General features: G+C 49.9%; 7 protein-coding genes across 7 annotated transcripts; 3 read left to right on the top strand and 4 right to left on the bottom strand.

Moving 5' to 3' along the window:
- Positions 1-841: 841 nt before the first annotated feature.
- On the top strand, positions 842-1,697 carry EsH8_IX_000382 (copper acquisition factor BIM1-like domain-containing protein; the record flags this gene model as incomplete). Its single annotated transcript, XM_083266718.1, has 3 exons — positions 842-992; positions 1,087-1,400; positions 1,470-1,697. 3 exons carry the CDS (start codon positions 842-844, stop codon positions 1,695-1,697), a joined length of 693 nt encoding a protein of 230 aa, XP_083130283.1.
- A 675-nt stretch (positions 1,698-2,372) lies between these two features.
- Positions 2,373-4,267, bottom strand: EsH8_IX_000381 (uncharacterized protein; the record flags this gene model as incomplete). The annotated part of the gene is made up of 4 exons (XM_083266717.1): positions 2,373-3,067; positions 3,134-3,593; positions 3,649-3,744; positions 3,809-4,267. 4 exons carry the CDS (start codon positions 4,265-4,267, stop codon positions 2,373-2,375), a joined length of 1,710 nt encoding a protein of 569 aa, XP_083130282.1.
- A 1,721-nt stretch (positions 4,268-5,988) lies between these two features.
- EsH8_IX_000380 (uncharacterized protein) lies at positions 5,989-7,036 on the bottom strand (the record flags this gene model as incomplete). Its single annotated transcript, XM_083266716.1, has 3 exons — positions 5,989-6,307; positions 6,388-6,769; positions 6,868-7,036. The coding sequence occupies 3 exons, from the start codon at positions 7,034-7,036 to the stop codon at positions 5,989-5,991; spliced, it is 870 nt and encodes a 289-aa protein (XP_083130281.1).
- Positions 7,037-10,428: 3,392 nt separating this feature from the next.
- On the bottom strand, positions 10,429-12,157 carry EsH8_IX_000379 (cytochrome P450; the record flags this gene model as incomplete). Its single annotated transcript, XM_083266715.1, has 4 exons — positions 10,429-10,635; positions 10,705-10,842; positions 10,909-11,903; positions 11,959-12,157. The coding sequence occupies 4 exons, from the start codon at positions 12,155-12,157 to the stop codon at positions 10,429-10,431; spliced, it is 1,539 nt and encodes a 512-aa protein (XP_083130280.1).
- A 1,793-nt stretch (positions 12,158-13,950) lies between these two features.
- On the bottom strand, positions 13,951-16,542 carry EsH8_IX_000378 (uncharacterized protein; the record flags this gene model as incomplete). Its single annotated transcript, XM_083266714.1, has 5 exons — positions 13,951-14,083; positions 14,135-14,510; positions 15,715-16,169; positions 16,228-16,337; positions 16,390-16,542. The coding sequence occupies 5 exons, from the start codon at positions 16,540-16,542 to the stop codon at positions 13,951-13,953; spliced, it is 1,227 nt and encodes a 408-aa protein (XP_083130279.1).
- A 1,910-nt stretch (positions 16,543-18,452) lies between these two features.
- On the top strand, positions 18,453-20,858 carry EsH8_IX_000377 (uncharacterized protein; the record flags this gene model as incomplete). The annotated part of the gene is made up of 6 exons (XM_083266713.1): positions 18,453-18,592; positions 18,664-18,732; positions 18,856-19,428; positions 19,531-19,761; positions 19,825-20,114; positions 20,176-20,858. The coding sequence occupies 6 exons, from the start codon at positions 18,453-18,455 to the stop codon at positions 20,856-20,858; spliced, it is 1,986 nt and encodes a 661-aa protein (XP_083130278.1).
- Positions 20,859-22,873: 2,015 nt separating this feature from the next.
- On the top strand, positions 22,874-24,808 carry EsH8_IX_000376 (major facilitator superfamily domain-containing protein; the record flags this gene model as incomplete). The annotated part of the gene is made up of 5 exons (XM_083266712.1): positions 22,874-22,955; positions 23,095-23,345; positions 23,414-23,665; positions 23,740-24,504; positions 24,572-24,808. 5 exons carry the CDS (start codon positions 22,874-22,876, stop codon positions 24,806-24,808), a joined length of 1,587 nt encoding a protein of 528 aa, XP_083130277.1.
- Between the last annotated feature and the right edge of the window lie 1,476 nt (positions 24,809-26,284).

Genomic DNA, 26,284 nt, shown 5'->3' with positions numbered 1-26,284 from the left:
GTCTGGGTTTCTGTGCCGCCCGGCGGCATGCTTGGCTGGCCGTGGTCCCCCGTCATCCAAGACTTCAAAGTTTAGGATTTGCTAGTCATTTGAGACAGTTGGCTCCGCTAGGATTCGTCGAGTGGCGCGCTGACGTTGTTGGCATCGCGTCGTGTCGATCAGGGAGGGCTTCTCGCTCCCGCCCCAAGGCTCTGTCTGGATGACAATAAACATTTTATGGGACGCAACCTTTCTCCAGACGATTGAAAGGCTAATGTTTACCCCTTGAGTGTGCACAATTGCAGTATAAAAAAATCCACTTTCTTACCAAGCAAGCAAGCATGTTCCGAGCCGGAGGCCAACGTCCGTTCAGGCTAACTCGCGTGCAACAACTTGTACACCACCGTAAAGTGCAACTCGTATGGCCGCAATGCTAGTGTTTAGATCTCGGTGTGACATTTGCCTTTTCCTATTATAAACCAACTCTCGCAGTCTTGATTAGAATTGCCGTCGACATGCACATGCTGCACAATCTGAGACTTCGAGAGCCGATCCGTCAGCTAGTGACCACCACGGCGTAAGCTGCCTCCCCAACCGCTCAGCCATTCGATACTCGGCCTTCTGTAGGGCTGACATGCATCAAAATATTTTTTTTTACCAATCCAACTTGATCGGACGAGAGTGAAATAGGCGACACTGCAGCTTAGCATGCTTCGCTGACATCAACACCTGCGGGCTGCCCCGACGTCAGAGCATCCGCGGTCTCCGATATGTAACCCTTTAAAAACAGCCCGCGCCCCAAGCAAGGGCAACTCGTAAAGATGAAACCAGATCTCATAATTCGCAAGAGACCACATACAGCATGAAGAGCAGTTTCGGTTTGACGATTGCCCTTTGCTGGCTTTGGGCTGCCTTGGCCCAGGGCCACCTAGTCCTCACTTATCCGGGCTGGAGAGGCAACACCTTCATCACGAATGAGACATTTCCTTTCGGGATGCAATGGACTTATCCTTGTAAGTTTCCTGTCGATAAGCTTTATGACGTGCCAAGGACAGCAACTTGCAGCATGTACAAGCTAGGTTTGAGAATGCTGACCTGTATTTTGAGGCGGCGGACTTGGCGTAACGCAGAACCGAACATACTGGCCCGTCAACGGCGGTGCCGTTGCCGTTCAGCCTGGCTGGAACTCGGGACACGAGAAAGCCTTGATATACATCAACCTCGGCCTGGGCGAGGAGCCCGCCAACTATTCGTTGCCGATGGTGCCCATGTTCCATTTATCGGGCCCGTCGAATAAAGAGTACAACGGCACATTCTGTCTGCCAAGCGTTCCTCTCCCGAAGGGTGTGACACCGAGAGACGGCGACCTAGCCTCAATTCAGGTTGTACAAGCCGCGCAACATGGCGCAGCTCTTTTCAGCGTACGTACAAGCACATTAACTCCGCTAACAATGCTTTCGCTCCCTGGCGTGTGACTGACCGAGACACAGTGCGTCGACATCATCTTTACGGAAGATGAGTCTAAGATTCCGCGTGTGACGGGTGATAATTGCTTCAACTCTACCAACCTCAAGATTGAAGCCGCGGTCGTGGAGACGAATGCTTCTCCAATTACCAACCCCTCGACGACGACAACTACAACTCCGGCTTCGGCGGGTGGAGCCTCTCGGACGATTTCTCGTGTTTTGGGTTTGATGACTCTTTTATTGCTGATCTAAAGTGACTGGTTGAAATTAAAGAAGATTTCGGTAATACTTCTGGGAGACTGGATCTCGAACTCTGGTTTGGAGGCTCTACACATCATGGTAAACAGACAAGGGAACGGGCTGACTAAATAAAGTCTACCAAAGACTTAGATTGGGGTTCATTTAAAAAGGTGGTTCGTATACAATCCTTGCTGTCTTCTGAAAGTTCCGAATGAGGCTCAGAGAGCCATTGATGCGGTAACGATATTATGGACAGATCTGGAACACATTGCGATGTTAACTTGTTGGGTAATTGCTTCGACCATCCAAATTGATAGATATCTGACTTTTACTTGTTTTATAATACCATAACAAGGAGTTACGCTCGCTATGAGAAATAAAACCAGTCCGCTTGGGAAACAAACCATTGTCAATATTGACTACGAACTAATGTTACTTGATATGCCTTCTTAGCTACTCTACTGCATCTTAAGTCGAGCTCTTGCCCTGCTTGAAAAAAACTAATGGTTTTTAAATGCTACAAACTTCAAACACTAATCTGTAGCTGAAGTACCCGCAGTCATGTATTAGGTCCGGAAACAACTTGCAGGCAGTCCAATGCTGAGTTAATATAGCCTATGATGAATATTGCAATGCCCGACTAGTTTTGGTTCTTGATTCGACCTAAGACACAAAAGTATCAAAGGCTCAATGATCCAGCTTTTCTGCGTTTTGTCTCCAATACTCAATCGCTTCCCTTCTAACATCATCCTTCTCGATCAATGTTCCGTTTTGATTGACTTTAACTTGCCACCCGAGACCTTCAGAGCCAGGTTCCGAGTACTTCCTCCACTCGACTGCGCTGCCTGCTTTGTATTTGTTCGGGTCTCCGCTGACCACAAAACTCGCGTAGTAGTCAGAGAGCACTTTGCCAGCTTCGGGGTACTGTGTGTTCGGCTCAGCCCACGCATAGGGAATGTCAGCTCCGTGCGAGATGCCGAGGTAGGGGGTCACGCTGTTGTTGGTGTTCCAGTGCATCTTCCAGACTGGGACGCCTTCCGACGAGAGACGGTATGCAATCTCTTGTGAGGCGCTGATGTATGAGGTGTCGCCATAGACTGCGGTCAAACGTGTGAACTGAGCAGATTGTCCCCGGGCGTCTGAAAATGGCGAGTCGGAGTTGGTCTGGGGATCAGGGTATAGGCGGGAGAAGACATCTCGGTCGCCGGCATCAAGTTCGGGGTACAGATTGGACAGCCATTCCCAGGCCTGATCGTCCGTGGTCAAGTTGGTTGGGGCATACAGACTGCCTTCATCGGTGATGAAAGATGTCAAGGCTGGGACGTGATTCCAAAGCCCCAACTCCCAGGTCTTGGAAGGAAGACGGGGAATGATGACGGCGTCTGTATAAGGAGATGAGCCTAGGCACTAAAAGGTTCCATGCTGCAAGATGTCGGATTGATTCTTACCTGAGACAGGCTGAAATGGGTGTGTACCATTGTACCTGTATTCGGCCAACAGCGCAGTAGATGCTTCTTCAATGAGTTCCACATCCAGCCCTCTCAGACAACCGAGCAAAACTTCGGCAGACTCGTCACTTTGGCAACCAACTCGCTCTACGAATTGCTCAAACTGCTTAACGATGAGGGGATCAGATGCGTTTGGGAACGAACGACCGGTCGGGCCACCTGACTGGAAGATGGCCTGTTGGAAAAGCTGTTCGCCAGAACTGAAGGGATTCTGGTAGTGGAAGCCGACCGAGTGCGCACCGGCAGACTTTCCCCCTAGGGTGACGCGCTCCGGATCCCCGCCAAAAGACGAGATGTATCTGTGCACGAAGCGGAGGAGTTGGTGTTGATCCTGGAGACCCAGATTGACAATGTCGAGCTCAGAGAAAAGAGGCGATGCCAGGAAACCTAGAGCAGCCAACTAAATTCAAGGGTTTAGTCAGAGGAAGCCGGCATGATATGGAGATACGACGCACCCTATAGTTGAAGGTTACAACAATGAGCGGCTCTGGCGACGATGCTACAAGTGAAGCACCGTCAAAAGTTATGCCAGCAGAGTTGCGGAAGAGTCCCTGCGGTTCATGTTAGTGGAACAGTTACAAATTACACCTTTTAGCTAGACAGGTGTGAACCTACCGGATGAATCCAAATAAGAACAGGAAGCTTCTTGCTGAGGCTCACGCCAGAAGGTCTATAGACGTTCAAGTTCAGACAATCCTCTCCATATACCAAGTCAGTCTTGATATATGTCAACAAATTTGAATTCCCCGGCTCCTGGATGCAAACTTTGCCGTAAGACTTGGCGTCACGCGTTCCGTTGAACAAGGGTGGCCATTCGACTGGTGCAAAACGGAGGTCTCCAACCGGTTGCTCTGCATAATCGATGTTGTACCAAACATCAACGGGGGCAGGTAACGTGTATCCAGAGGTCGTTGTGTTGAGAGTCGTCCCAGCAAATGAGCCATATGATGGCAAATGAACGACAAGGGAGCTATTTGAGCCGAGGGGACTTGCTTGGACAGCCGAGGACAAAACGAAGGTACCAAGAAGGCCGGCCTTAAGCCAGGAGCCCCCGGACGCTGAAAACGACGACATGGCTACTGAAGGAAGCGAGATCTAAAACTGTCAAGCTCCTTGCAAACATTAAACCGTGAAGCCAAGACACACCCTTGACTCCTTTCAACACAACCCGCGCACCATTTATATGATATGCAGAAGGAGATAAAGCCGATCATGTGCCGGTGTTTGACCGCTCCTGTTATTACACCCTTGTAAGTCCCACTGCGAATGCCAAGATCCCCGCTTCCAAGTTGATGGCGCAAGAGTAGGCCGAATGACGGAACAGTAGACAAAAGTGCTTGCTTGAAGATGGCTTTGAGAAGTAATAATAAAATTGTCGTAGGCCAATGCCGTAAACGGTCGGAAACAATAATATTGCTGACGCTTCGTAATTGAAGTCAAAAGAGCCGTCTGTTCTAGGGGCCAAAAAGATTAGGCTTCGTGTCGTTGCTATCATGCATGCTCTGATAGCTCTAAAACAAGGCAATCTTGTTAGATAGGGAAATCCTTCTTTGGCACAATTGGCCATAACCAATTGCGGCAAGCTACCATATCAAAAAAAGATATGGAACCGTTATCGCATGCTCAGGCGAAATCGGAACGAGTAGTGTTCTTCCCCGATCTCAAGTTGCATTGAGGTATCTAAGGTGGGGAACCAGAAATGAATAGAACCGCACCCAACCCGAGATTTGGCCGGCACCGGACACTCAAGTTACCTACAGTAAAGAGGCAATGGCTCGGGTCGGGACACCGAGATCAGACACCAGCCATGTGAATTGCCGGAATCAAGGCAGGCGCAATGTCTGGATGAAAGTGAGTACTTCTGAGACACAAATGTCGATGATTTCTAACCTTTCGACAGCCAGTCAATGCAATCCCAAGAGATGCCTCCGCACACATGACATCTTAGTCATTTCAATACGATGCAATGTATGGCCATCGGTAGATTCTGCAACAATAACGTGTTCGGCTTCTTGCTCCATTTCGACGACCGAGCTTGTCGATACCGGTTCGTCGTTGATGTCTTTCGTGCAGGCCGGACAAGGAAAAAAGAATCATCTAGTTTGGACGCACACTTGTGGAAAATACTATCGGGAAAGTGATTTAGCCCATGCTGCCGCATTCATCATTCTTGTAGAATGTGCATGGGCAGTGGTCGGGACTGTTTAATGATGTATTGCTAGGCCGGTATGTTAACCGCGACCAGACCACTATTGGGGTATCAATGGAGTGTTTGTCATACTTTCTCTTGCAATGTAGTTTTGTAAGTTTTTGTAAGTTTTTGGCAGATTGTAGTTTCTTTGGGTGATTGTTGGGACACCAAGACTTGTCTTGAGGAAATCAGGCCAACTGTCCCTCTTGGTAGTATTAATACCAACTAGCAATCGGACAGAAGGCGCGTTGGATTTACATGAATTACTAGAAACAAGATCAGGCGCTAGAGCATTACGATTCTGCCAAGCTAGCTTTAGATCATCGAATGCTGAGGCACGAAAAGATATATCATGCTATTTTCTTGCACGCCAAAATTCTGATAAGGGAAGCTTATGCAGAAACTTTGTCATTATGTTGGACACATGGATTACGACAAAAATAATTTTCATAAAATCTCAGTGACGTATGCTATGAATTATTGTCTTCTTTGTAATATGAAATGTTTCAGATTGGCTTTTATCGGTCCGATACCCTCCCTCACTTGAACCTACGAAGGGAACCCCATAACTCAAACCTCCCCATTCCAGTCATGCAGTGACTCACTACTCTCTATTCATCATGACAGGACAGCCTCCGACCCTTTTACCATTCGCAGAGTCGCTGTGCAATTTGCTTATCTCCTCAGGCGACAGCTTCACATCTTGAGCAACTGCTTCATCAAACCTGGCCTCTGGGCCAGCGTCGCCAACTTTGGGTTCTTTCTTGACTACACCGTCCGGAGCGATTTGCCGGAACATCTGTAGGGAGTCAAACCATGTGTCGACGGCCTGCAGACGAAGTTTGTCATCCACTCTTGCAATGGTCACGCCTTCAATATCAATAGGCCCGCCATGAGCCTTGGCTGTGACTTTGTCTCCCTTGCTGTGAATTGGACATTGTCGATCAGTCTCAACTTCTAGAATGAAAACACCGGTCTATAAAAAAAAAAGAGGACCACTCACTCATTGAATCCAACATAGTCATTTTTCATGACTCCCCAGTGTCGCCACCTGAAAGCAACGCAAGGCGGGCCGCTGTAGACCTCCAGGACTTCCCAGGCAAAATTGGGCATCATCCTCTTGAAGGTCTTATGACTGGACGCAAAGTCTGAGTAGTCGGGGCTGTAGTACTCGTTGGGGGTGATGACAGCATTGTAGGTGCCGACCTTGAGCATATGCTCTCCCGACTGCGGTGTTCCTCCGTTAACAGAGAAGGTGTACTTGGCATGATCGACTGTTCGCCAGTCGTCAAGCTTTGTCTTGAATGAAGCCTCGACTTCCCAATTCTTGACCAAGTTTTCCACAATCTCTTCAAGACTGCCAGCTGCATGGTTCATCTTTCTTCCTGGAACATAGTGTCAGCTTATTAACTCATTGCTAGTCTTCTCTGGACGGGCCGTTCAGCTAGGCAGACCCGCGCCTTCAACATTAGAATTGTCTCACCTTCTCTCCAAACCTTGCGAGTTTTTGTGTAGTCCGGCGCCCTGCCATATCTCCATTGGACGCCCTCATCGGCAAAAACGGCGTTTGGTGTAGTGACATAGTCCGGCAATGCCGAACGCGGCGATGCCGCTGCCTGGGGAGAAGGATCTTGAGTGTTTACGAGAACCATGATTGCAGATGGAGATCAATGTCCAAAATCCAAATGTAGGGGGAAATGAGGCTTGTCCTTCTAATAACACCCAGTCTCGAATAATTTCGATGGAGGAATTGTTGCACGAAGAAGTGAGATGTCTTGGACGCTCGTGGAAGGAGGAGAGACACGGGGATACAAAAGGGTTTTCAGAGGTGGCGATGCTCATCCACGTCCCTCTCTGAAACGAAAGATGCAGCGGGAAAGTACGCCCAGAATTACCCAAGTAACGTTTCTTGCGGCAGGATGGTGGGGAGGTGTCTGCACGCGCCGATGGGATGGCTATTCGACGTCCGAGCTCCGGAACACACCAAGACTGTACTTGTAGAACAGCCTGGACCAGCTGAGGTGCCAAAGCGATAAAGCCTATGTTACACAGCGGTGGCTACAAGAAGCAAACACGGTCAGACTCTGCAGTTTGATTTGCTGGTTGGCGTCCCGACAAGCGAACCCTGGCTCATCTGTCTTTGATTATTAGATTGAACTGTTCAAATATCACTATTTCGCGGCAGAGAGCAATGGGGACATACATGTTACCGTCTTAGGAGAATATTCAAGCCACTTGTTTAGAGTATTTTGCAAGAGAAGTATTTGTCGCTTGGGAAGACTTGATGCTGAAACTGACGAGCAAATCAATTTCCTTGACAAAATTATCCAGTCGCCGTGGCAGCAGGTCATTGTTTATATAGAGCGCCGGAATAGCCCTCACCGGCATTTCACATCATGGAAACTATCTTGAAAAAGAAAGTATGGAGAAGAGGGAGAAAGGGAAAATGTTGGCACTTGTTGAGGGGAATGCAGGGAGAAAGGGAGGCTGCGATCCCAGGGTTCTATTGGCTAAACTGACTGTTAATAATCGGCCAGATCGACAAATCTGACAAACCCCTGGGTTGTCTCTCCTCCTCTGAGTGGCCCCAATGTCTTTGATTTTTATCAAGACTGTCTGACTTTTGTGAAAGTGTCTCAGTTCGATTGCCACGCGTTCAGAAGCAAGCAACTTTTCCGAAGTTGCGGCGGCCAATCGTGCGCAAAGTACTACAGACATAGTGTCGATCTGGTGTGGTGGCTTGTACAAGAAGAAACGAATCGAGGTGCTAGCGCTACATTGCCTCGTGGTCTGGCATGCTGATCAGTTGAATCAACGCACCTCGCCACGCGACAGTGAACATGCATAATGTCTCACTCCAAAATGTCATCATCACTTTCAAATGGAGAAAATCCTTTATCCCGACTTACCCGAACCCCTGCCACTACACGATGTGGGAATAGCTGCAAAAAGTTAGCGCTTGAGTCAACAGACCAGCCCCTCAATATGACCATCCTGCTGACAGGCAGAATCCTTGAAGTCAGAGGCATCGATAATACCAGAGGACTCGGCAATGAACACCGGCAATCAAACAATTTCTAAATTTACCAGTCCGGGAGGGGTTCGAAATCTACCACACCACCCAGTACATGCAGCGAATAGCAACTCCTTGTGACATGCATACAGGAATAATGAGAAACACCTCTCTAAATACGAGACTTCGGGCAGCCCCAAGTACAGCAGCCCGTTCTCACCAGACTCTCATGGGCGACCATCAGCTCCAGCCGCCCCTGGCTCTGGTGTGGTTGCGCGAATAGACCCTTTATCGGCTTAGGGCTGGAAGTGGGACCATGCCCGAGGCCTAAGCCTAGTCAGGGCGCAACGATAGATGTTCCTGTTTGCATCCAAAAAGAGCTGATCCCTCAGAAATGCCGAGTTCAGAGGTGTCAGCATCCTCAATACTCACATGCAAAATAGCTGATGGGACTCTGTGGCTTGTGGGCATGCATATTCAACCAGTCTAGCACAGGGCTAGAGATGGAAACCCCCATCGGAAAACCAAATGGGGTCGAGACCCATAGAACCCACGGGTAAATTTGGGTTACCCAAAGCTACCCATGGGTAAAATGGTTATGTGTAAGTAAATTACTGTGAACCATGGGTATTATGGGTCGACCAATTCTACCCTTGGGTAATATTCGTACACGAGGCGGTCGCTCATTTTACCCATGGGTAGTAAGGGTAGACGAGGCGAGGGCTCTGATTAACTCTATATTGTTATTACTGCTTCTTACAATATATATATATATATATATATATAATAGAATCCCCTCTACACATTCATTTATGTATACCTGTAAAACTAGTATCTATGTATATCTACCTATTGCCTATCACCTATCTTGATGGGTACCCATAGATACCTATGGAATGGGTAATTTCATGTCTTCACAGGTTGTGGCGACACACATGCGAGATTCGACTGACATAACCTGGTCTTTTCTGACATTTGTAATATTGCGGTGTCTATCTCATCATTGATTTTTTACGTTGGTTCGCATGCAACAAACCTAGCATAGCCCTTCCCCACAAGTATTGGAAACAGCCAAGTGAGCATAGATACAGTGCAATCAACCTAGCTACCATGCGGAAGATTGACTACCGGTTCCCGTGGAACTCTTTTATTACTTTCAGCCAAGAACATATTAGTCGAGGTCAGATCTGCGGAGAGTCCACAGATACTGCAAACACATCGAAAGACATCAAATGCCACGGATCACAACTCAGTTCACATTCACTCCGTACCGAATGATTCAGGCTGGTTTTGACTGTTTATTCAAATTTCTTCCTCCCTATCGCAGATCATTTTCGCGTCCGGCTCATATGTGATCTTGCGGTCAATAAGCTTTTACACAATATGGATATGAACACCCCAATACAAGGTTATCCTGGGGCATCCGAATAATCTTATATGGTGCACCAGAGTATAGTATGCCCAGGCATTAGTACAATATCTTGAGTCTCTTTAAAAACCATCATCCTTACGATATCAACTGCATCTGCCAGTTGAGCTCTCGGTTGGTTCTGAGCCTCGTCACTTGTGTACTTGGTAAAATTGACCGCGCCAAAGAACGTACGCTGTTATGGTTGCTCAATGTAGAGATGTTGGTGGGACGCTCTCTGGCAACAGCCGTAATTGGAAACGCATGGTCTAACTTCATCGCACCCTGCAACAACAGTTTTACCGACGATCACGCTATGAGGGGCAACATCCTGGGCATCGGCAACTATAAGCTGCAAGAAAAATATTTATTTTGGCCGAGTCAATAAGAAAGCCATCGGCAGATGCATTAAAGTATCTGCTAAACTGGCGAAATACTTGTAGAAACCCGGGGCTGCCACAACACATCACATTATTAGCACAGCTTGTGGAAATAGTTCCACCCGAGACTATGTTTTTTACCACAAAAATAATACCAATGCAACCGACCTTAGGAAGGCACAATTTGATTGAACAATAATGGCAAAGTCTTTGGTACCAGCATACTTGTATAAGGGCGCCCGTTTAATAATTTGCCTTCCTGGGCTCAATCTTGACGTAGAAATTTCTGGGTTTTACAAACCAAGCGTTGTGTGTCTTCCAAGAATTTCCTGGTGTGGAGGCATTGCCTTCAAGCTTGAAGTCGAAATCGCGAACAATTCGGGGTATGAGCTTGGACATTTCCAGGATAGAAATATTCTTGCCCAAGCATGTTCGTGACCCTAAGCCGAACTGTAGCAACATTAAATTAGATGAAACCGGCCAGATTAAAGAGATCACGGAAACCTGGAATGAACTAACGGGCATCCAATTTCTGTTCATGACGGAAAGTCTCTCTTCGTCCTTGATCAGCCACCGCGCAGGACGGAAATGATCGGCATCCTCTCCGAATAGTGCCTTGTTCCTGTGCTGAACCCAACTGTTGATTCCAACAATAGACTATGAGTGAAACAGTCAGATACCAAGCAACAGGCCATAGTCAAACATTGGGGATTTATATCTTACTCCCTCGGGGAAGAACCGTCCACCAATGGTAGCACCGCCTTCCGGAACAACACGTTCGAGGGGCAATCCCACAGCCGGATGGATGCGCAATGCCTCTTTGATGACGGCTTGGAGGTAGGGCATTCTCTGGCTTTCCTTGAATGTTGGGTTTTGTGAGAGTTCGCCGCGGCCTGTAAATTCGGTGATCTCCTCGCGCAGCTGCGCCATGCTGTCTGGGGTCTTGAGTAAGAAGTAAAGAATAGCCGAAAGACTGATGCCAGTTGTATCCGAACCAGCGAACATGTTGCTAGCACAGCCGTTAAGGATATGATAATTGGTGAACTCCTTGGGGTCTTGGTAGTGCTTGGACAAAAACTTAGACAAGAAAGTTTCCCCGATGCCAGCACCATCTTCGCCATTGGCCTCAATGACCGGTTTGGGCGAGGCACGTTCCTCCGCGATTCTGATAGCAGTGAATTCCATGACGTAAGAGATCTGGGCTTTTCCAAACACCGCAGCTAGCTTGCTTGTGAGAAAGGGTAAAAATGCGCTTAGAGAGGGGAAAATTCCAGCCAAGCTTGAGTGAATCAATGATTTGTCGAGGTTGGAAATGACATTATTGATGTCTTCGCCGCGGTCCAGAAACCCTAGTCGTTTCCCATACGTCATCATTGCGATGGCATCAAATGCAAAGCACTGGAACCAGTGACCGAAGTCAACTGGTGTTCCGACTTTTGAGAATTCAGAAAGCCTTTGGCTGAAGAGATTGCCGCACTCGTCCAAATATGGCTCGTAATGGACGAGTGAAGTCATCGAGTAGGCGTTGGAGTAAAATCGCCTATTATGAGCATGGCGCTTGATTGAACGATCTGAAAAGGTGTTCCACATGTCCTCGTTTGGCTGCCAGACGGTGTACCAACTTGACTTCGGAAACTGCGTTCCATGACCGTAGATGGTCTTGGAAGCCTCTGGATCGTTGATGCTGTAACGGTTGGGACCATAACGGACGACGGAGCCTAATCATAGCCAGGAGAAATTAGCATTGCTCATGCCATCCATCGCTAATCTTACCATATCGTTCATGGAGTGCCAAGTTGGTCTTCTCAAAGTTTCCTTGCTTGAGACGTTGGAAATACCAAAGGTCTGTGAAGCGAGCTAATGAGGGGCCAGGTACTGATCTTAGGGGAGAACGAAGCCATTGCACAAACGAGATTGTGACGTAGATAAACAAAGTAAACGCCGCGACGGCATAGAGGAGTTGTGTATTCATTTTTAAGAGAAAGGTATTGCAAATGATAAAAATTGGTAGACACTCTCTGATCAGTTGATTTCTGTGGCGAGATACAAATGTTTTGGGACATGCGGGTGTCTGCTGGATGACAGCACTTTATACTTGAAATGCTTCGTAAATGTATGACCGTTCATCATTGAACACCAAGAGACACGAAGACGTCACTCATGTATAGCGGCAAGGTTGTGAATCTAGTAAAGGCGTATGGCTTTTGCCAATCATTGGTTCGTCAGCTGCACGAGTCATAGCGCGGCTAGGAATGCTGGTGATAGAGGTTGATTGCGACCCAAACACACAAATAATTAGCAAGAAGTCAAACACTAGACGCTATGTTACCCGCAATGCATAACGCATGTCATTATATTTTCCGACATGGAATAGTCGCCTATTAGTTCCAAGGAGTGATTGTCGAATCGCCAAAACGAGATCCTTTATCATTTCTACTTCTATTATTGTGGGCTGTTCGCTCCTACAAATATTAGTTGAAGTGAAATTTAACTGTAAAAATTGAAGTATTGGGTGACACCTAAGACACGGACATCAATTCTCCAGAGAAAGAATCCATGTACGTACTAGGACATGCATATTTTAGATGGCGGCTAGCATCACGGCACTCGGTCGTGTTAACACTCCGAGACCGAGTTCCTCCCCGCAATGAGACGTGGGGCGGGCGGGCGGCTGCAGTGGAAACTAGCGGGAGCGGAGAGTTCAATCGGTAACGCCTTTGTGCCGGTGGCCGAATTGGCGTACGGCATTACCCATATTTCGGCCCTTTGATTCATTATGATGTTCCCAATGCCCCAACCACTCTGCTCATGGACCGAGCCAGCTTTCTTGCGCGACCTTGCTTGCAGCAATGAACCCCTCGCCTTCCGTCCCAACCACAGTAGTCTGCCTTCCTGATGGTAGGCAAACTTTCTTGCACTTGTATGGACGCTGTCCACAATGACTTTCAACCTAGTTTCCGAAGTTTGCCTATATTCAAGAACGAAGGACCCCCCCAAATCCTAATGATAAATGGAGCAAACCGTAAGTCACAAGGAAACTTTGGACGCCATGCAGTCAGTACTGGTCCAATTCATGTCACATTGAGTCATTTTTGTAGGGAATGGCGATGTAAGTTTTTAAGGAAAGAATCTCGGAATGCTTCATCACTATCAACATTGTATTTGTTGATTTATGGAGTCTCAATTAACTTTACAATTGAAGTTGTGTTGATACGCGCTGCACCATATTGATGCAACGGTGAGTTTTGTATTCCCAGACCACAGCGCATATGCTTTCTAAATGTCTTGTCCAAAAAATTGTTTGGCCAAATCATTGCTATTCAACTCAAAGTACATCATGGCTTGAATCTTGGTAGGCCAGTATTGCACTGGGATGCCAAATTAGTTGCCTAACACCGTTCCCATCCCAGTTGAATGTCACACAAAGGCGGGAGGGCTGAATTTTGTCGGATGAACGTGATAAAATTTCTTTCGAAAATTAAATTGGTCATCGCAACGCTAGAAGTGAAACGCTGGAGCAAATCCGATGTCTTGACGCTCGTGCCTTGAACATCTAACTGACCAAAACTCCGCCCGCGCATGCAAACCCAAACGCTCCAGCCGATAACCCGCATCGGCAGTGCCACCTCCTGGGTCATTTACGCCCGGCGATTATACAGAAAAGAATAGTTCTGAAGCGATCGTATTTACATAAGCTACTATAAATAGATGCAACTTATACTGACAGGATGATGCATCGTTCTTCACGTGAAAACTATACCCCGTTTACACCACGGGCGGCACAGCCATGTTTGAGGGGATCCTGCCCTGGGCCCCACCAGCGATGTTCTTCGCAGGGACGTTTGTTTGCGACTGTGCGGCGGCCTGCCTGTAGGTCTGCACATCCGCATCCGCCTTACTGCTGGGGTATTAGCAAGAGAAGTGCAAAGTTTGTCTAGGGAAGTCTTACGGGTTGATAATCATGACCATGCCCAACTGGCAATGCATACCCTGAGCACAGTACATGAGCATCGGCTCAGTGTTCTCGACCTGGACGTTGAAAGTGCCAACAGGAGAGCCGTCTGTGACGCCGGGGATAAAGCCACTGTGAACAGCCGTAGGCACTTGATCCTGCAAAGGCATGCATGGCGCCTGAGGGCTTACCGCCTGGGTGACGGTGTGGTTGTTGGGCCAGAACTGGAACTGCACAATGTCGCCAGGGTTGGCCCTTACGACCTCGGGGTAGAACAACAAGGACTTTTCGCGAGTCGGGCTACCAACAACGACGGGAATGACCTTGGGGGTTGGGGGAGCTGGGCCTGGTGGTGCGGGAGCCGCTTGGCGTTCTGAACGACAGTGAGATAGAGGTCATAGCAGGGTGTCTCGCAGACAGAGAACTTGCCATTAATGGTAGCGGCCATAGAGGCTCCGATCACAGCGGACAAATAGAAGGCAATGGTGTTGAACTTCATCTTGATTACTGAATATTGGTAGTCGCGTATAAGTACTGGTAAAGAAACAGTGGAACCGATTTGGATGATGCAATGATAACTGTAGCAGGAAAGAGATGCAAATAAATTTGAGGAGGATCCTGTGATATATATGTTAATTCACCACTCTGCACAACCTCAAACCAGTGCTGCACTTGAGACAAGCATCGCACCAACATCCGCTAACTGAGCGAAGCTTTTTCCCTCTCACTTAGCCTTCCGCACTGGGCAAACTTCTCCCGATCATGAGACCGACTAGACTCAAATTACGAACTTGGACTCGGTAAGTTACCGTGATAAACAGGGGTAGCAGTGAAGCTTGGGCACCCAGGAAGATGGGATGACCAAAGTGACCAATGAGAGTCGTGGGGTGCGTCAAACGTGACATGTTTCGTTTCTTCGGCCGCACTGCATACCGAAGTGTGATTATAAACTGGCAGACATACAACAAACACGAGGCGGGGCGGGGCGGGTGGTGACCCTCACTCCTTCGGAGTGGAGGGGAGAGGCCGGGCAGTCAAAAGGCTGTCTCGTCGTGTCAGGTCCCAGGTTAGGACGACCAAACTGCAAGTGGTGAAGCTACTGAAAACAATCGCTGAAATCGCATTGTCCAGTCGGCTCAGTTGGCTTATGATTACCAAGCCAGAGTGAGTACGGATGAAACGGTTGCGGAGTCGTTTCGAACATCGAAGAGGCGTGGGCCGCTGGCCGGCTCCCTCGTATTATGACAGTGGGGGATCTCCGAGCGTTGAGAGCTGCGGAAGGGCAGGAGATCGGCACAGCGGTCAAAAGACAGCGCATTTGATTGGAGAACTTGAGGCTGTTGAGAGATGCCGTTACCGCGCGCAAGACGGATTGAGTCTTTCATGCCGGCGGAGATTTTGCGCTGAAAATGGGTGATTAATGTTAACGGGGACGTGCACTTGTCGTGATCGTGTCAGTCATCATTCTAATACCCCTCTGACAACACGGAGCCAAGGCGCCTACTGTTTAGGAGAATTTCTTTACAATGCTGTTTGACTTTATTTGTTACAAAGACCGATGGTTTATTTTTCCTCACTTCCGCCGTTGTCCGGTTGGCTCTGCTCATCCTTCTTGTCCTTATTCTGCTTCACGCTCTTCCACTCGATGAAAACACAGCCGAATACTGTAAAACATCCGAGGACGGTGGCAATTAGAAACACACTCTGAAGGGCCTCGTTGTAGGCACCGATGATGCCGTCCACCGAATCCGGATAAACCTTGCGCATTGTGTCCACCAGCCCGGACGCCCCCGAGTCGATGACGACCGCCGGATTGACGGTGGGGACATTTCGGTGTAGTTCGGATACAAGTCTCGACTGGAAGATATTCTGAGCGATTGCGAGGAAGACGGTACCCCCCAGACTCTGAAGAAATATCAGAAGCGAAGTAGCTAGGGCAACGTCCCGGCCCTTGAAGACGGTCTGAACAGCTATAAGAGTCTGCTGTCCGCCCAGGCCTACACCAATACCCAGAAGGACTAGTGACCCAATCCTGAATTATTTATTAGCATTGTAGACAGCGTTTAGAATCCCCAGAGGTATGAAATTACCAGAAGCTGTTGCTGGTGTCTACATTGAAGGTGTAGATCAAGCCTGTCCCAACAGAGGCAATGACTGATGACGCGATGAGTTGCGGAACGTAGTAACCGATGCGACTGGTCTAATAAATGTTGAGCATCAAAACACACCATCCAATCTAGTAACCAACTCACCAGAACGCCTGAAAATATTGTCGCCACCGAAAGCGATATCGAAGACGCGAGCAAGTCAACGCCACTTTTGTATGCTGAGTGGTTCTTGACAGCTTGCAACCAAATGGGCAAGTAGTAAAGCTCAATGAAGAGCAGAGAAAACAATAAAAGCATGAGCCAGCAAGCGCAAGCCATCGACCTTTGGAAGAGTATGCGGAAAGGAACTGTCGCGTTGTCGCCCTCTCGAAACTGCACGTACCCCCACAGGAGAAAACAGATGCCGAATATGCACCAGCACAGTATAATGCGCCAGTTGCTCCAAGAATATTTAGTGCCACCCCATTGAAGTGCAAGTAGGAGACAAATAATCCAAGGAATAAGGAGTAGCGTTCCAACCAAGTCAAAATTTCGCACAAAGGTGCGCAAACTCCGACTTTCCTTCTTTGCATGTTGAGGTAGATTCAGGAGAAAGAGGACGACAAAGAACGTTATGCCCCCCAGGGGGAGATTGATCCAAAAACACCATCCTAATAGCTGTCAGTCTTCTATTACACTTCACTGCGTAGATATTCGGCGTGTCATACTCCAAGTTGCCTTGTCGACAAAGACGCCGCCAAGTGTCGGTGCGATGGACTGAGCAATCCCACCAGCTGCACCGACTGCAGCCGTAAACTGAGGGCGGCGATGCAGAGGCACGCTATTGGCCAAGATCTAAAACTTTGTTAACAAGAGGAATCGGTCAATGCTGTTGCCGTTGCCGAGAAACTTACAATCAGAGCTCCGGACATCAGCCCCGCCGCACCCACTCCCGAGATTGCTCGGCCTACAATGAGGACGGCGGAACTCGGGGCTACAGCGCAAATGATTGATCCAAGCTCGAAAATGAGAAGCGCGGTCAAAAAGATCCACTTGATGTTGAATTCGGCATACAACTTCCCGAAGAGGAGTTGGAAGGAACACATGGTGAAGAGGTACGAGGAACCGTACCACGCCACATCTGGCAATGATTTGAACTCAGATGTTATCACCGGAATTGCCGTTCCCAATATCGAACGGTCCTACGCTCAGAAACGTGCAATCAGTAACAAAGAACGTGAGATTATCACCGCTGGCGTATAGCAATCCCAGAATTACTTACTAGTCCGAAGCAGAGAACTGCGAGAAACAAGCCAGTTATGATGGCTGCCAGACTGGCGCCGGTGGGGTAAGTTTCCGAGGTGACATTTTCGTCTTGAGGCTTCTCTCTTGGACCCAAACATTCGCTCTTTTCGTTGCTTGTCCTTGGAGTGGATTTCGATTCGACCGTCCTAGTGATGAGGTCAGCTCAAACTCGCTTCTTTTATGTCGCCAGAGGTGAAGATTAAACACACATCGTTTCTGTTGACATTTTTTCTGGGAGGTGTAAATGCAGAAGAGAATCTTGTAATATGATGCACAATTTTGAAGCTTTGATTCATGTTCAAACACAGTTCAAGGCGGCATGGACATTGTTTTTAACCTATTTAGATGCCTTCAGTCTGGCTGAGAGCTTTTTGTTGTATTGACTGCCGCCTGCAGATGTTGATCCCACATCACGATTTCGGTCCGTACGGACAATAGCATGTTTGAAATCAGGCAAGTCGAACTAGGCTTCGTGCTCATGACCTGCAGGGACCTGTATCCACATCATTTTCGCTTGATCGGCTGAAAGTCTGCAGAGCCTCTCATAACCCATGGTCTGCGATATTTGCGCCGGGAATAGGGACGGGATGTATTTGCTAGCGCTTACAGTCGTCAACATTGTTACAAGCTAGGTGATTCACTATCGGATGTCGGGAGATAAAATGATCTCCGACTCCGTGAAATTGCGGAGCAGCCAACCAATCATATCGCGCAATTATCAACCGATCGGCACCATGCGGACCTTAAGAATGGTACCGGTCCCCGGCCTTTACAGTCTGGCCGTTCGCAACGCTGCAAACTTCCACCACAGGCACCCGAAATCAGATTCCGTATCGTCTGCCGTCTTCTTTCGGATGGTTACTTTCTAAGCGTGTCACTGAATCTGACCAAACTTCCGTTGAAGCCGCTGTGATTTTTCAGAAATGTCGCAAGTTGATGACGGCAGCAGCCCGGACTGCACCCACCCAAAAAAGCCCCGAGCTTGCACCAACTGTGCTCGTCTCAAAATAAGGTGCAGATGGGCACCGGGCTCGGAGCATAGCAAGTCAACCGATTGTGTAAGGTATGGACGCCCCAGACGCTCCCGCACCACCAGGGTAGAACGACCTTTCAGCGGGCTAATTCTGTGCCAAGATGCTCCCGGATGGGTATACAATGTTGGGTGCCGGAGCCCGTCCCGAGAAAGAAACGAGGGAAATCCAGGTAAGTGACCAGGGGCATTTGCCCTTATACTATTCCGACATCCTTAATTCCCATGTCACTGGCCCGAGCTTCATGCGTCTATGTTAGGGGTCTGGTTGAGAAATGGGGCTGATCGTTGAGCAGCCGTGTCACCGAATTGGAGAAGAAGATAGATGGACTGGTCAACCTGTTCCAATCTCAGCAGCAGCCAGGGCAAAACCAGCTCACAACCGCAACAACAACAGCAACCACAAGCCCGAACAGCGAAGATCCACACTTACTACCCTGCTCTGGGCTCACCATTCCAGGCATCAGCGAGGCTTCATCCACCGATGCAAACCCGATTGTCGTCAGCCCAAACACTCAAGAATGTGACAATACTTCGGTATCCGAGGCCGGATCTGCGGGTGCTGTTTTCCAGCTGATCCCAGGGTTCTCTATCACTGTCGAAAAAGCTGAGGAGTGCCTAACAATTTACCGGACACGAATGGTCCCAAACTTCCCGTTTGTACCGATCAGTCCAAACACCAGTGCCAGGGAGCTTCATAGCCAGAAACGGTTTCTCTTTTGGTGCATAATCCAGGCCGTTATACCCCAAACAGCCGTCGTTCAAAGTGGTGTCGATGACTGGGTCCGTCGACACGTGGCCATGCACATCATTGTTAACAAGGAAAAGAAGCTTGTGTTACTCCAGGGCCTTCTCGTCTATATCGCCTGGTGAGTTGTATTTTTCGCTTCTACGCCTCGTTGCATCCCAGAATCATGTGTTAGAATCTCTGAATTTTAGAAACCGTTATTAACCAAACATTTCAAATCTAGGGGCGACGTTCACCTCCAAATGGGCATCAACGCCAACACTCTCCTTCAATTAGCCATTGGCTTGGTCATGGATATGACCATGTATACTCTTGCTGGACCATTGAGCTGGATGCCCAAGAACATGTTGGCCGACGCGTGGTGTATTTTGGGTCGAGGCAAAACCTTCGAGCAACCAAAGCAAACCCTCGAGGAGCAAAGAGCAATTCTAGGTGGCTACTTTATTGCCTCCAGGTATGTATACGCTGACCAACTGAAACCCGATTGAAGAAGGGCTCTGCTGATCAGTTATTTCAGTGTTCCCGCGGCCTTACGGAGATGCTCGCAGATACCATACACAACACAAATTGCGCGATGTTTCAGAGCTGTTCGCGAGGAGGGAGACCTGCCGTCAGATGCGAACCTACTCGCGCTAGTCCGTATGCAACACTTGGGGGACCGAATTCGTGCCGTCTTTCCAAGCCCAGATAGGGAGGAGGGGGAGCCTATCCCGATATTCCGGGAACATTTAGGAGCGGTTCTGTCGGCGCTCCGAAAGGATATCGACGCTCTTGGGTCCGAAGAACCTTGTATCAATGAGGAGCAACGTGAGTAACCAACCCATCCGGAAGCATTGCAAGACAGGAATTCTAATGCTTCGGTGCTCAGATCTCATCTGGGCTCATTACCAAACCTTAAAGGTCAGGCTCTATGAGCCTTGCATAGGCATGCGTGCGGTCAGTGCTTCGGAAGCGATTTCTCTTACGGAGCCGTACAGCAGAACCGAGGCGCTCTGGTCCTGTCTGCAGGCAGCCCAAACGGCCATGACGGCTCTGCTAGCTATACCAGCAGAGAGCTTTGCTTATATAGCCTTTATCGCCGTCTCGGATATTGCCTACTCGCTGATGGCATCGAATCGTCTCCTTTTGGAGGATAATGTGAGGGATTGGGATGTGACAATGGCGCGGCAGAAGCTGGACCTACCCGAAATAGCTCGTTGCATGGCGGACCGATTCGAAGAAGCGGATAATGTTGCCCTCATTGTCGGCCAAAAGCGGCGGCTGTTCGACGACAATAGCTCAAGGTGGGGGAACTACGCCTACCGGGCGAAATGGATGCGGCAGTGGTATCTCAGCAAAGTTGCGCCGCGACCGCAAGAACCATTAGCGGAGGAATCACAACCCGCCCCTGAAGGTGCGGTAACAGAACAGAACATGTCGTGGCTCGGGGGGATTGCTATAGACCAGTCCTTCTGGGACATATTGATGTTGGGCGGGCCCGGGCAGATGCCCCTCGATACCTCCATGCTTATTCCCGAGCAACCGATGTTGCCATTGATGGCAGATTCATAGAAGCTTGGTGGAATTACAAGTTGGATGAACTAATTGGCTTATCAATGTTGGCCAAGTTCAGATATCGCTATTAATATTTGAGATAGAATGAGATACTTCTCAGAGCCATTATGAGAGCTGCTCTGTGGACGGTCTGGAAACGTTAAATCCACTTCTATAGCGTGTTGTTTATCAAAAAGGCCTCAAAAACTTGAAGATTTGTTCAGTTTGGCGATCCACTGGGCTGACAGATCGAGTTTAGGCTGTTTAGCTGCCATTGGTGTTGGCCACGGCAGTAGTTCCAGAAGTAGGTCTCCAATGCGACAGTATGCGTTAACATCGATCTTGTATTGCTTTTTGTAGTAAGCAAACAACTGCTGACTCTTCTTATTGCGGCAGGTAGACTCGTCAGCGTCTCTCTCGGCAGTTGTGATCCGACAACCGTCCTGTCGCGACGAGACATGTGTTAGTCGGCCCCGCCATGTCTTCAAATAGTGGAGCGGACAAGGCCTTCACACGGCGGCCGCCTGGTTCGTTTACTGTAGGAAGGGGAGTGGCTTGGCAGCCGATTATTCAGAGTTGGGTAACGCTCAAACCGGTCCACGTCGCTCACGACCCCTGCTTGGCGAGCCTTCGGAACAGTGGGGGAGATAAGATGGCGTTCGCAACCACCCATTGCTGACAGGAGATTGGCGATGAATCTGAAACTACAACTGCAGGTTTGGGCAGCGTACATCTTGGATTTGAGACTGCCACAAGGGGGCCTCTGGGGAAGCAGTTGTTGTTATCCTGGCGCGAACCATTTTGTGTCACCATTGTTCCTTGATATTCCCAAGCCTGAAAGTTTTCGACATTGTTTAATATTCTGATCTCGGTAAAAGTAAACACGGTGAGCCTTGTCATTCTGGACAGGTTTGAATAACAGATTTACCCACAGGCGCGAACTAAACCCCGCAAGAAGACACCACCGGACCGGAAGATCCGGGGTAAGTGGGAAGCTGTAGTTGATGAAGCTGGAAACCCCGCTAGATCCACCTCCTTTGAAGCTTTGAATACGCCATTTCAATAGTTAGGAAGCTACGCGCAGAATATTCCAACAAAATGCAGGATGAAGATTCCCTGAGACGCGCGTGTGGCAATTTGCCCCGTTGGGACTCGGGTATCGTGACGCTGCATCATGAACATTCCATTCCGCACTACCAATCGCCCACCCTGGCCGTAAGAAGGGACCACCTTTCTCGTGTGAAACAGCTGCTTGCATGATATCATCATAATCTGCAAGAAAAGCTGTTACGGTCGTGAGCCTTTTAGACGAGGACGCTGGGCTTTAGGTTCGATCTCTAAACCCCACCTCCGGGTGATCAGCCAGCGGGGCCGGCCCTAGTGTGCTAGCTCGACACCATCCCGAGCTCCAACCTCGCAATTGCTAGTCAAACTCGGGGTAAAAGCTTGTGGGTCGAGGATTTGACGGGCCAATCCTACAGCCCAGGAATTATTGGTTCTGATGAGACCGAGAGTTTGTCTTGAATGCCTTTGTGTCGAACGCCTCTGTTTTGAAGCCAACGGGCGGTTCGTGTAGCAGGAGCTGACTTGACTACTACAGCTCAACTCTCCCCGTCTACAACTTTAGCGGTTATTACCCTGTTCACTAAATCACCAGCCATTTCTGGACCTTTGAGCCATTTCAAGCCACCAACTTCCCGTCATGATATGCCGGCCCCAGGGTCCCCCACCCCCGGAACCCCCTCGTCCCCCGCTCCGGCAAGTTTCCGTTTAAGGTTGCATGGATGCGACTTGGGTGGATATCCCGGGGAATCTGGGGTAGCACCATTGTGACTCCGGTTACTGCAGTCTAGCGGCCCGTGTTATAAAGAAGAGGCAGGTGGTTGATAAAGATGGGGTAGCACCGACAGTTCAACATCAGACCACTGCATCCAACACTCTTCAGCTGCTTTGGAAATTACATTTATGCAGTCGCAGTCTTTAATTTTGTCCACACACGCAACTTCCACGTCGAGCCGGTTACTGACGACAGGATGTCGGGGTGGAAGCACGCGTTTGCCTTGAGCAAGCCAGAAGTTCTGGCGGCCACACCGCCCGGGACAGCGAGATTGCTTCGTAAGTGGCCAACCCCAAGTAGTCTCTGTCTTGTTATGGGCGAGGTTATTCGATATCTTCGGGCCTGTGTCATCTCTCGTGGCTTTGGAAAGTGTTTTGGGATAAGGTAGTGGGAAACGGCTGACAACAGTTGCTGCAGTTGAACGTGAATCCACCAACGAATCACGAAGAAGCTCCAGCTCACTTCTTAGATTCCCGCAGCCATCAGCGGACCCGGCAGATCCCCTCAACTGGGCACAATGGCACAAGATCGGGCTCCTGTTGACGGTGTCCCTGTACTCCTTTTGCGGTAACTTCCTCAGTTCGAGCATCGCGCCAGCACTTCAGATATGGTTCAAGACGTTCCCGACCGAGGCGCGGCCCTTCAGCGACCTGACATACTTCATCGCCGTACGTAACCTTGGATCCTGCAACAACAAAATTATGTCCAGCCAGGCTAACAAGTGGCATTGCTGCAGGTCAACATCTTGTTTCTCGGAGTGTCCAACATCTGGTGGGTGCCGTTAGCCAACATCTTTGGCCGCCGACCCGTGTTGCTTGTTGCGACGCTGCTCATGACCGCCAGCACCATCTGGTGCGCGGTCTCGACCTCGTACAATTCTGTCCTTGTTGCGAGGATATTCCAAGGCATCGGCGCCGGCGCCTCCGAGTCCGTCGCGCCGGCTCTGATCGGCGAGGTCTTCTTCGTGGACGAGCGAGGCCGTGCAATGGTACGTGAATATCGGCTGCCAGCCAAGAACCAAAACCAAACCCCAAATCACTTGCTGATTTCCAGTCGTAAAAGACCGTCTACACGGTGTTCCTTTCGAGCGGCTCTCTGATCGGCGGTATTGCGGGTGGTTACATTGGCTACCGGCTCGGCTGGGCCTACATCTTCTGGGTCGGCGTGGCCTTCTCGGCTGCCTGCTTCGTCGGGACCCTTTTCCTGGTCCCCGAGACGCTGTACGACCGCGTCATTTCGCCTGCCGACCACGCGTCTGGCCCCGCCGCCGACGAAAAGGGAATGGAGAGCTACGTTGAAGACGCCACGAGCCAAGTGATCGACTATCGGCCATACAGCTTCGGCCGCTCCCTCGGGTTTACCCATTACCGCGGCGGTGTTGGGCGGAACTTCCTGGCGCCGTGGAAGACCCTTAGTCTCCCCGGTACTTGGGTCGTCATGTTCCACTACGCCGGCCTCGTGGGCGGCATCGTCACCATCTCGACCGTGGGCCCGCAACTTGTCGCCGCGCCGCCGTATCTCTGGGGCCAGAACGCGGGCTTGATCAACATCGGCGGCATGATCGGAACCGCGCTGGGCGCGCTGTACACGTACCTTCTCTCGGACGCCCAGCTCAAGAAGAAGGCGAAGGCGTCCGGCAACGGCATGGCGGAGGCCGAGAGCCGGCTCCCCTCCATGTTCCCGTCCCTGGTCATCGCGACGGGCGGCTTCTTGGTGTTCGGGTTCTCGGGGCAGTACCCGTCGCCGAACGCCTGGGTGGGCCTGTGCGCCGGCTTCGCCATGGTGGCCTTCGGGCTCATGCAGCTGCCCTCGATCGGCTTCAACTATGTGAGTTGCAAATACGCATGCGAATTCGCCCCGGCGCCACAAATGCTGACAAGGTCTCTTACCGCAGCTCATCGACTCGTACCAGCATCTTGCGGGCGACTGCTTCGTCATGGTCACCATCATGCGCGCCGTCATCGCCTTTGCGTGGACGTTTTTCGTCGCGCACTGGGTCCAGGAGAAGGGGACTGCCGAACCGTTTGGCGTGTTTGGGATGCTGATGGGCCTCTTTTCCCTATTGACTATCCCGCTGTGGCTGTTTGGGAAGCGAATGAGGATCGCGACGAGGAAGTTGGTGGAAGGATAATGACGCGTACCGTTGCTGATGTCATTCGTAACGGAAGCTGTCTTGAAGTCGGGTTTTGTCGTTCTCTCATCAAGCTACTAAGAAGCTGTCCAGAGCAATGCGGAAATTCGAATTTCTTCATCTTTAAAAAATATGAACAGAGCTGACATTAAAGTGACAATGTTTACACACTTGAGAATGATGAGATTTGTCAGATCAAAGACCGCCTGCCGGTGTTATGCATCGCATTCAAGGCTATTTACTTACCTATGTGGTAAATGTTTCTTCCCGTTACTAGGACTCTCAATTATGAACAATTGTAGGCTATAATCTGAGAGTCAAGATGAGTGTTCGAATTTCAGTTTTGGTTGTGTTATTCTAAGCCCCTTCATTTATCAGTACCTTCCGTAATTGTCCTTGGCACCGGCAGTGCGGGCCCAGGCAAGACCCACTTACTCCGGATGTTGCTCCGGATGCCGGTCTGATCGGGACCATCGGAACCCGCTGCTGTGGAGAGATGATTGGTGTAAAACAGAGCCATTGGAGACAAGTGATATGTCCAGTATCCAGGCAAAGCGGGCCGAAAGAAGGGAGAACACCTGAGGTGTACAGATGCAGTTACAGAAATGGTGCTTGGAAATGGCGGGAAAGGAGTCGACGCTTGCAACGGTCGCTTCAGCAGCATCTCAGCCTATCACTCTCCCCTCGGAACAGCAAAGTACCTCTGGAATAGCCTTTTTCGCTTCATCAACTCTATGAAGACCTTTCCCGCAATTACGACGACGAGCGTGGCCTGTACGGGCGCTAGGCGGCGAGACACCCAGCGGCTATGCACCGGCATCAGAGACCGCAAAGGTGTCCGTGCCAGACTTCCGGTAGGCCGACTAACGCCGTCCCCAGCATCTCATCCGATTGGCTTTCGTACAACCGAGCAATATTGCCGTCGCGAACGAAATGTCCACCGACCCGAGGCGCAATGTCGGCGGAGCCGCGGGCGCCTCCGGCATCTGCAAAAATATTACAGTGCCAATCTCCATGCCCAAGCGCTGTTACGTTTATGCAGGCTCGCCGACTCTCGAGATAGCTGGCAGCAAGGGTTCGGTGGATAGGCTCCAGTACTGATAGATGGATCGTGCGACATGGAGACTATCGGCAGGAACCGCTTCGGGCCCGTCGCGGTGTTGCAACTGTGCTACTCCAAGTGGCAGATGCGACTCGTATGTTCTCCTCGAGATGGCACAGTACGGATATAAGCCGGGGGCTAAAACATGGGACTCGGAGGTGCACTGTGAAGAAGTACAAGCTCGAGACGACGATCCCGGCGGGGCCTGGAGTTCGGCGATCACATTCGCCGGGCCGAGGCGATTGCGCTGTATGCGGCGTCGCAGGTCAACGGGCCCAGCTGCGAGTGATGTGCTGAGTGAGTGATTTTATCAGCCTCTTGTACTTTTCTGCCACAGTCGGTTCGAGCGGCATGGCTGACCGAGGTGGATTCCG

This window comes from Colletotrichum jinshuiense, chromosome 9 (genome assembly GCF_051148585.1).
Source record: "Colletotrichum jinshuiense chromosome 9, complete sequence".
NCBI classification, from domain to species: Eukaryota; Fungi; Ascomycota; class Sordariomycetes; order Glomerellales; family Glomerellaceae; genus Colletotrichum; species Colletotrichum jinshuiense.
This window is presented reverse-complemented; position numbering and strand designations above follow the sequence as displayed.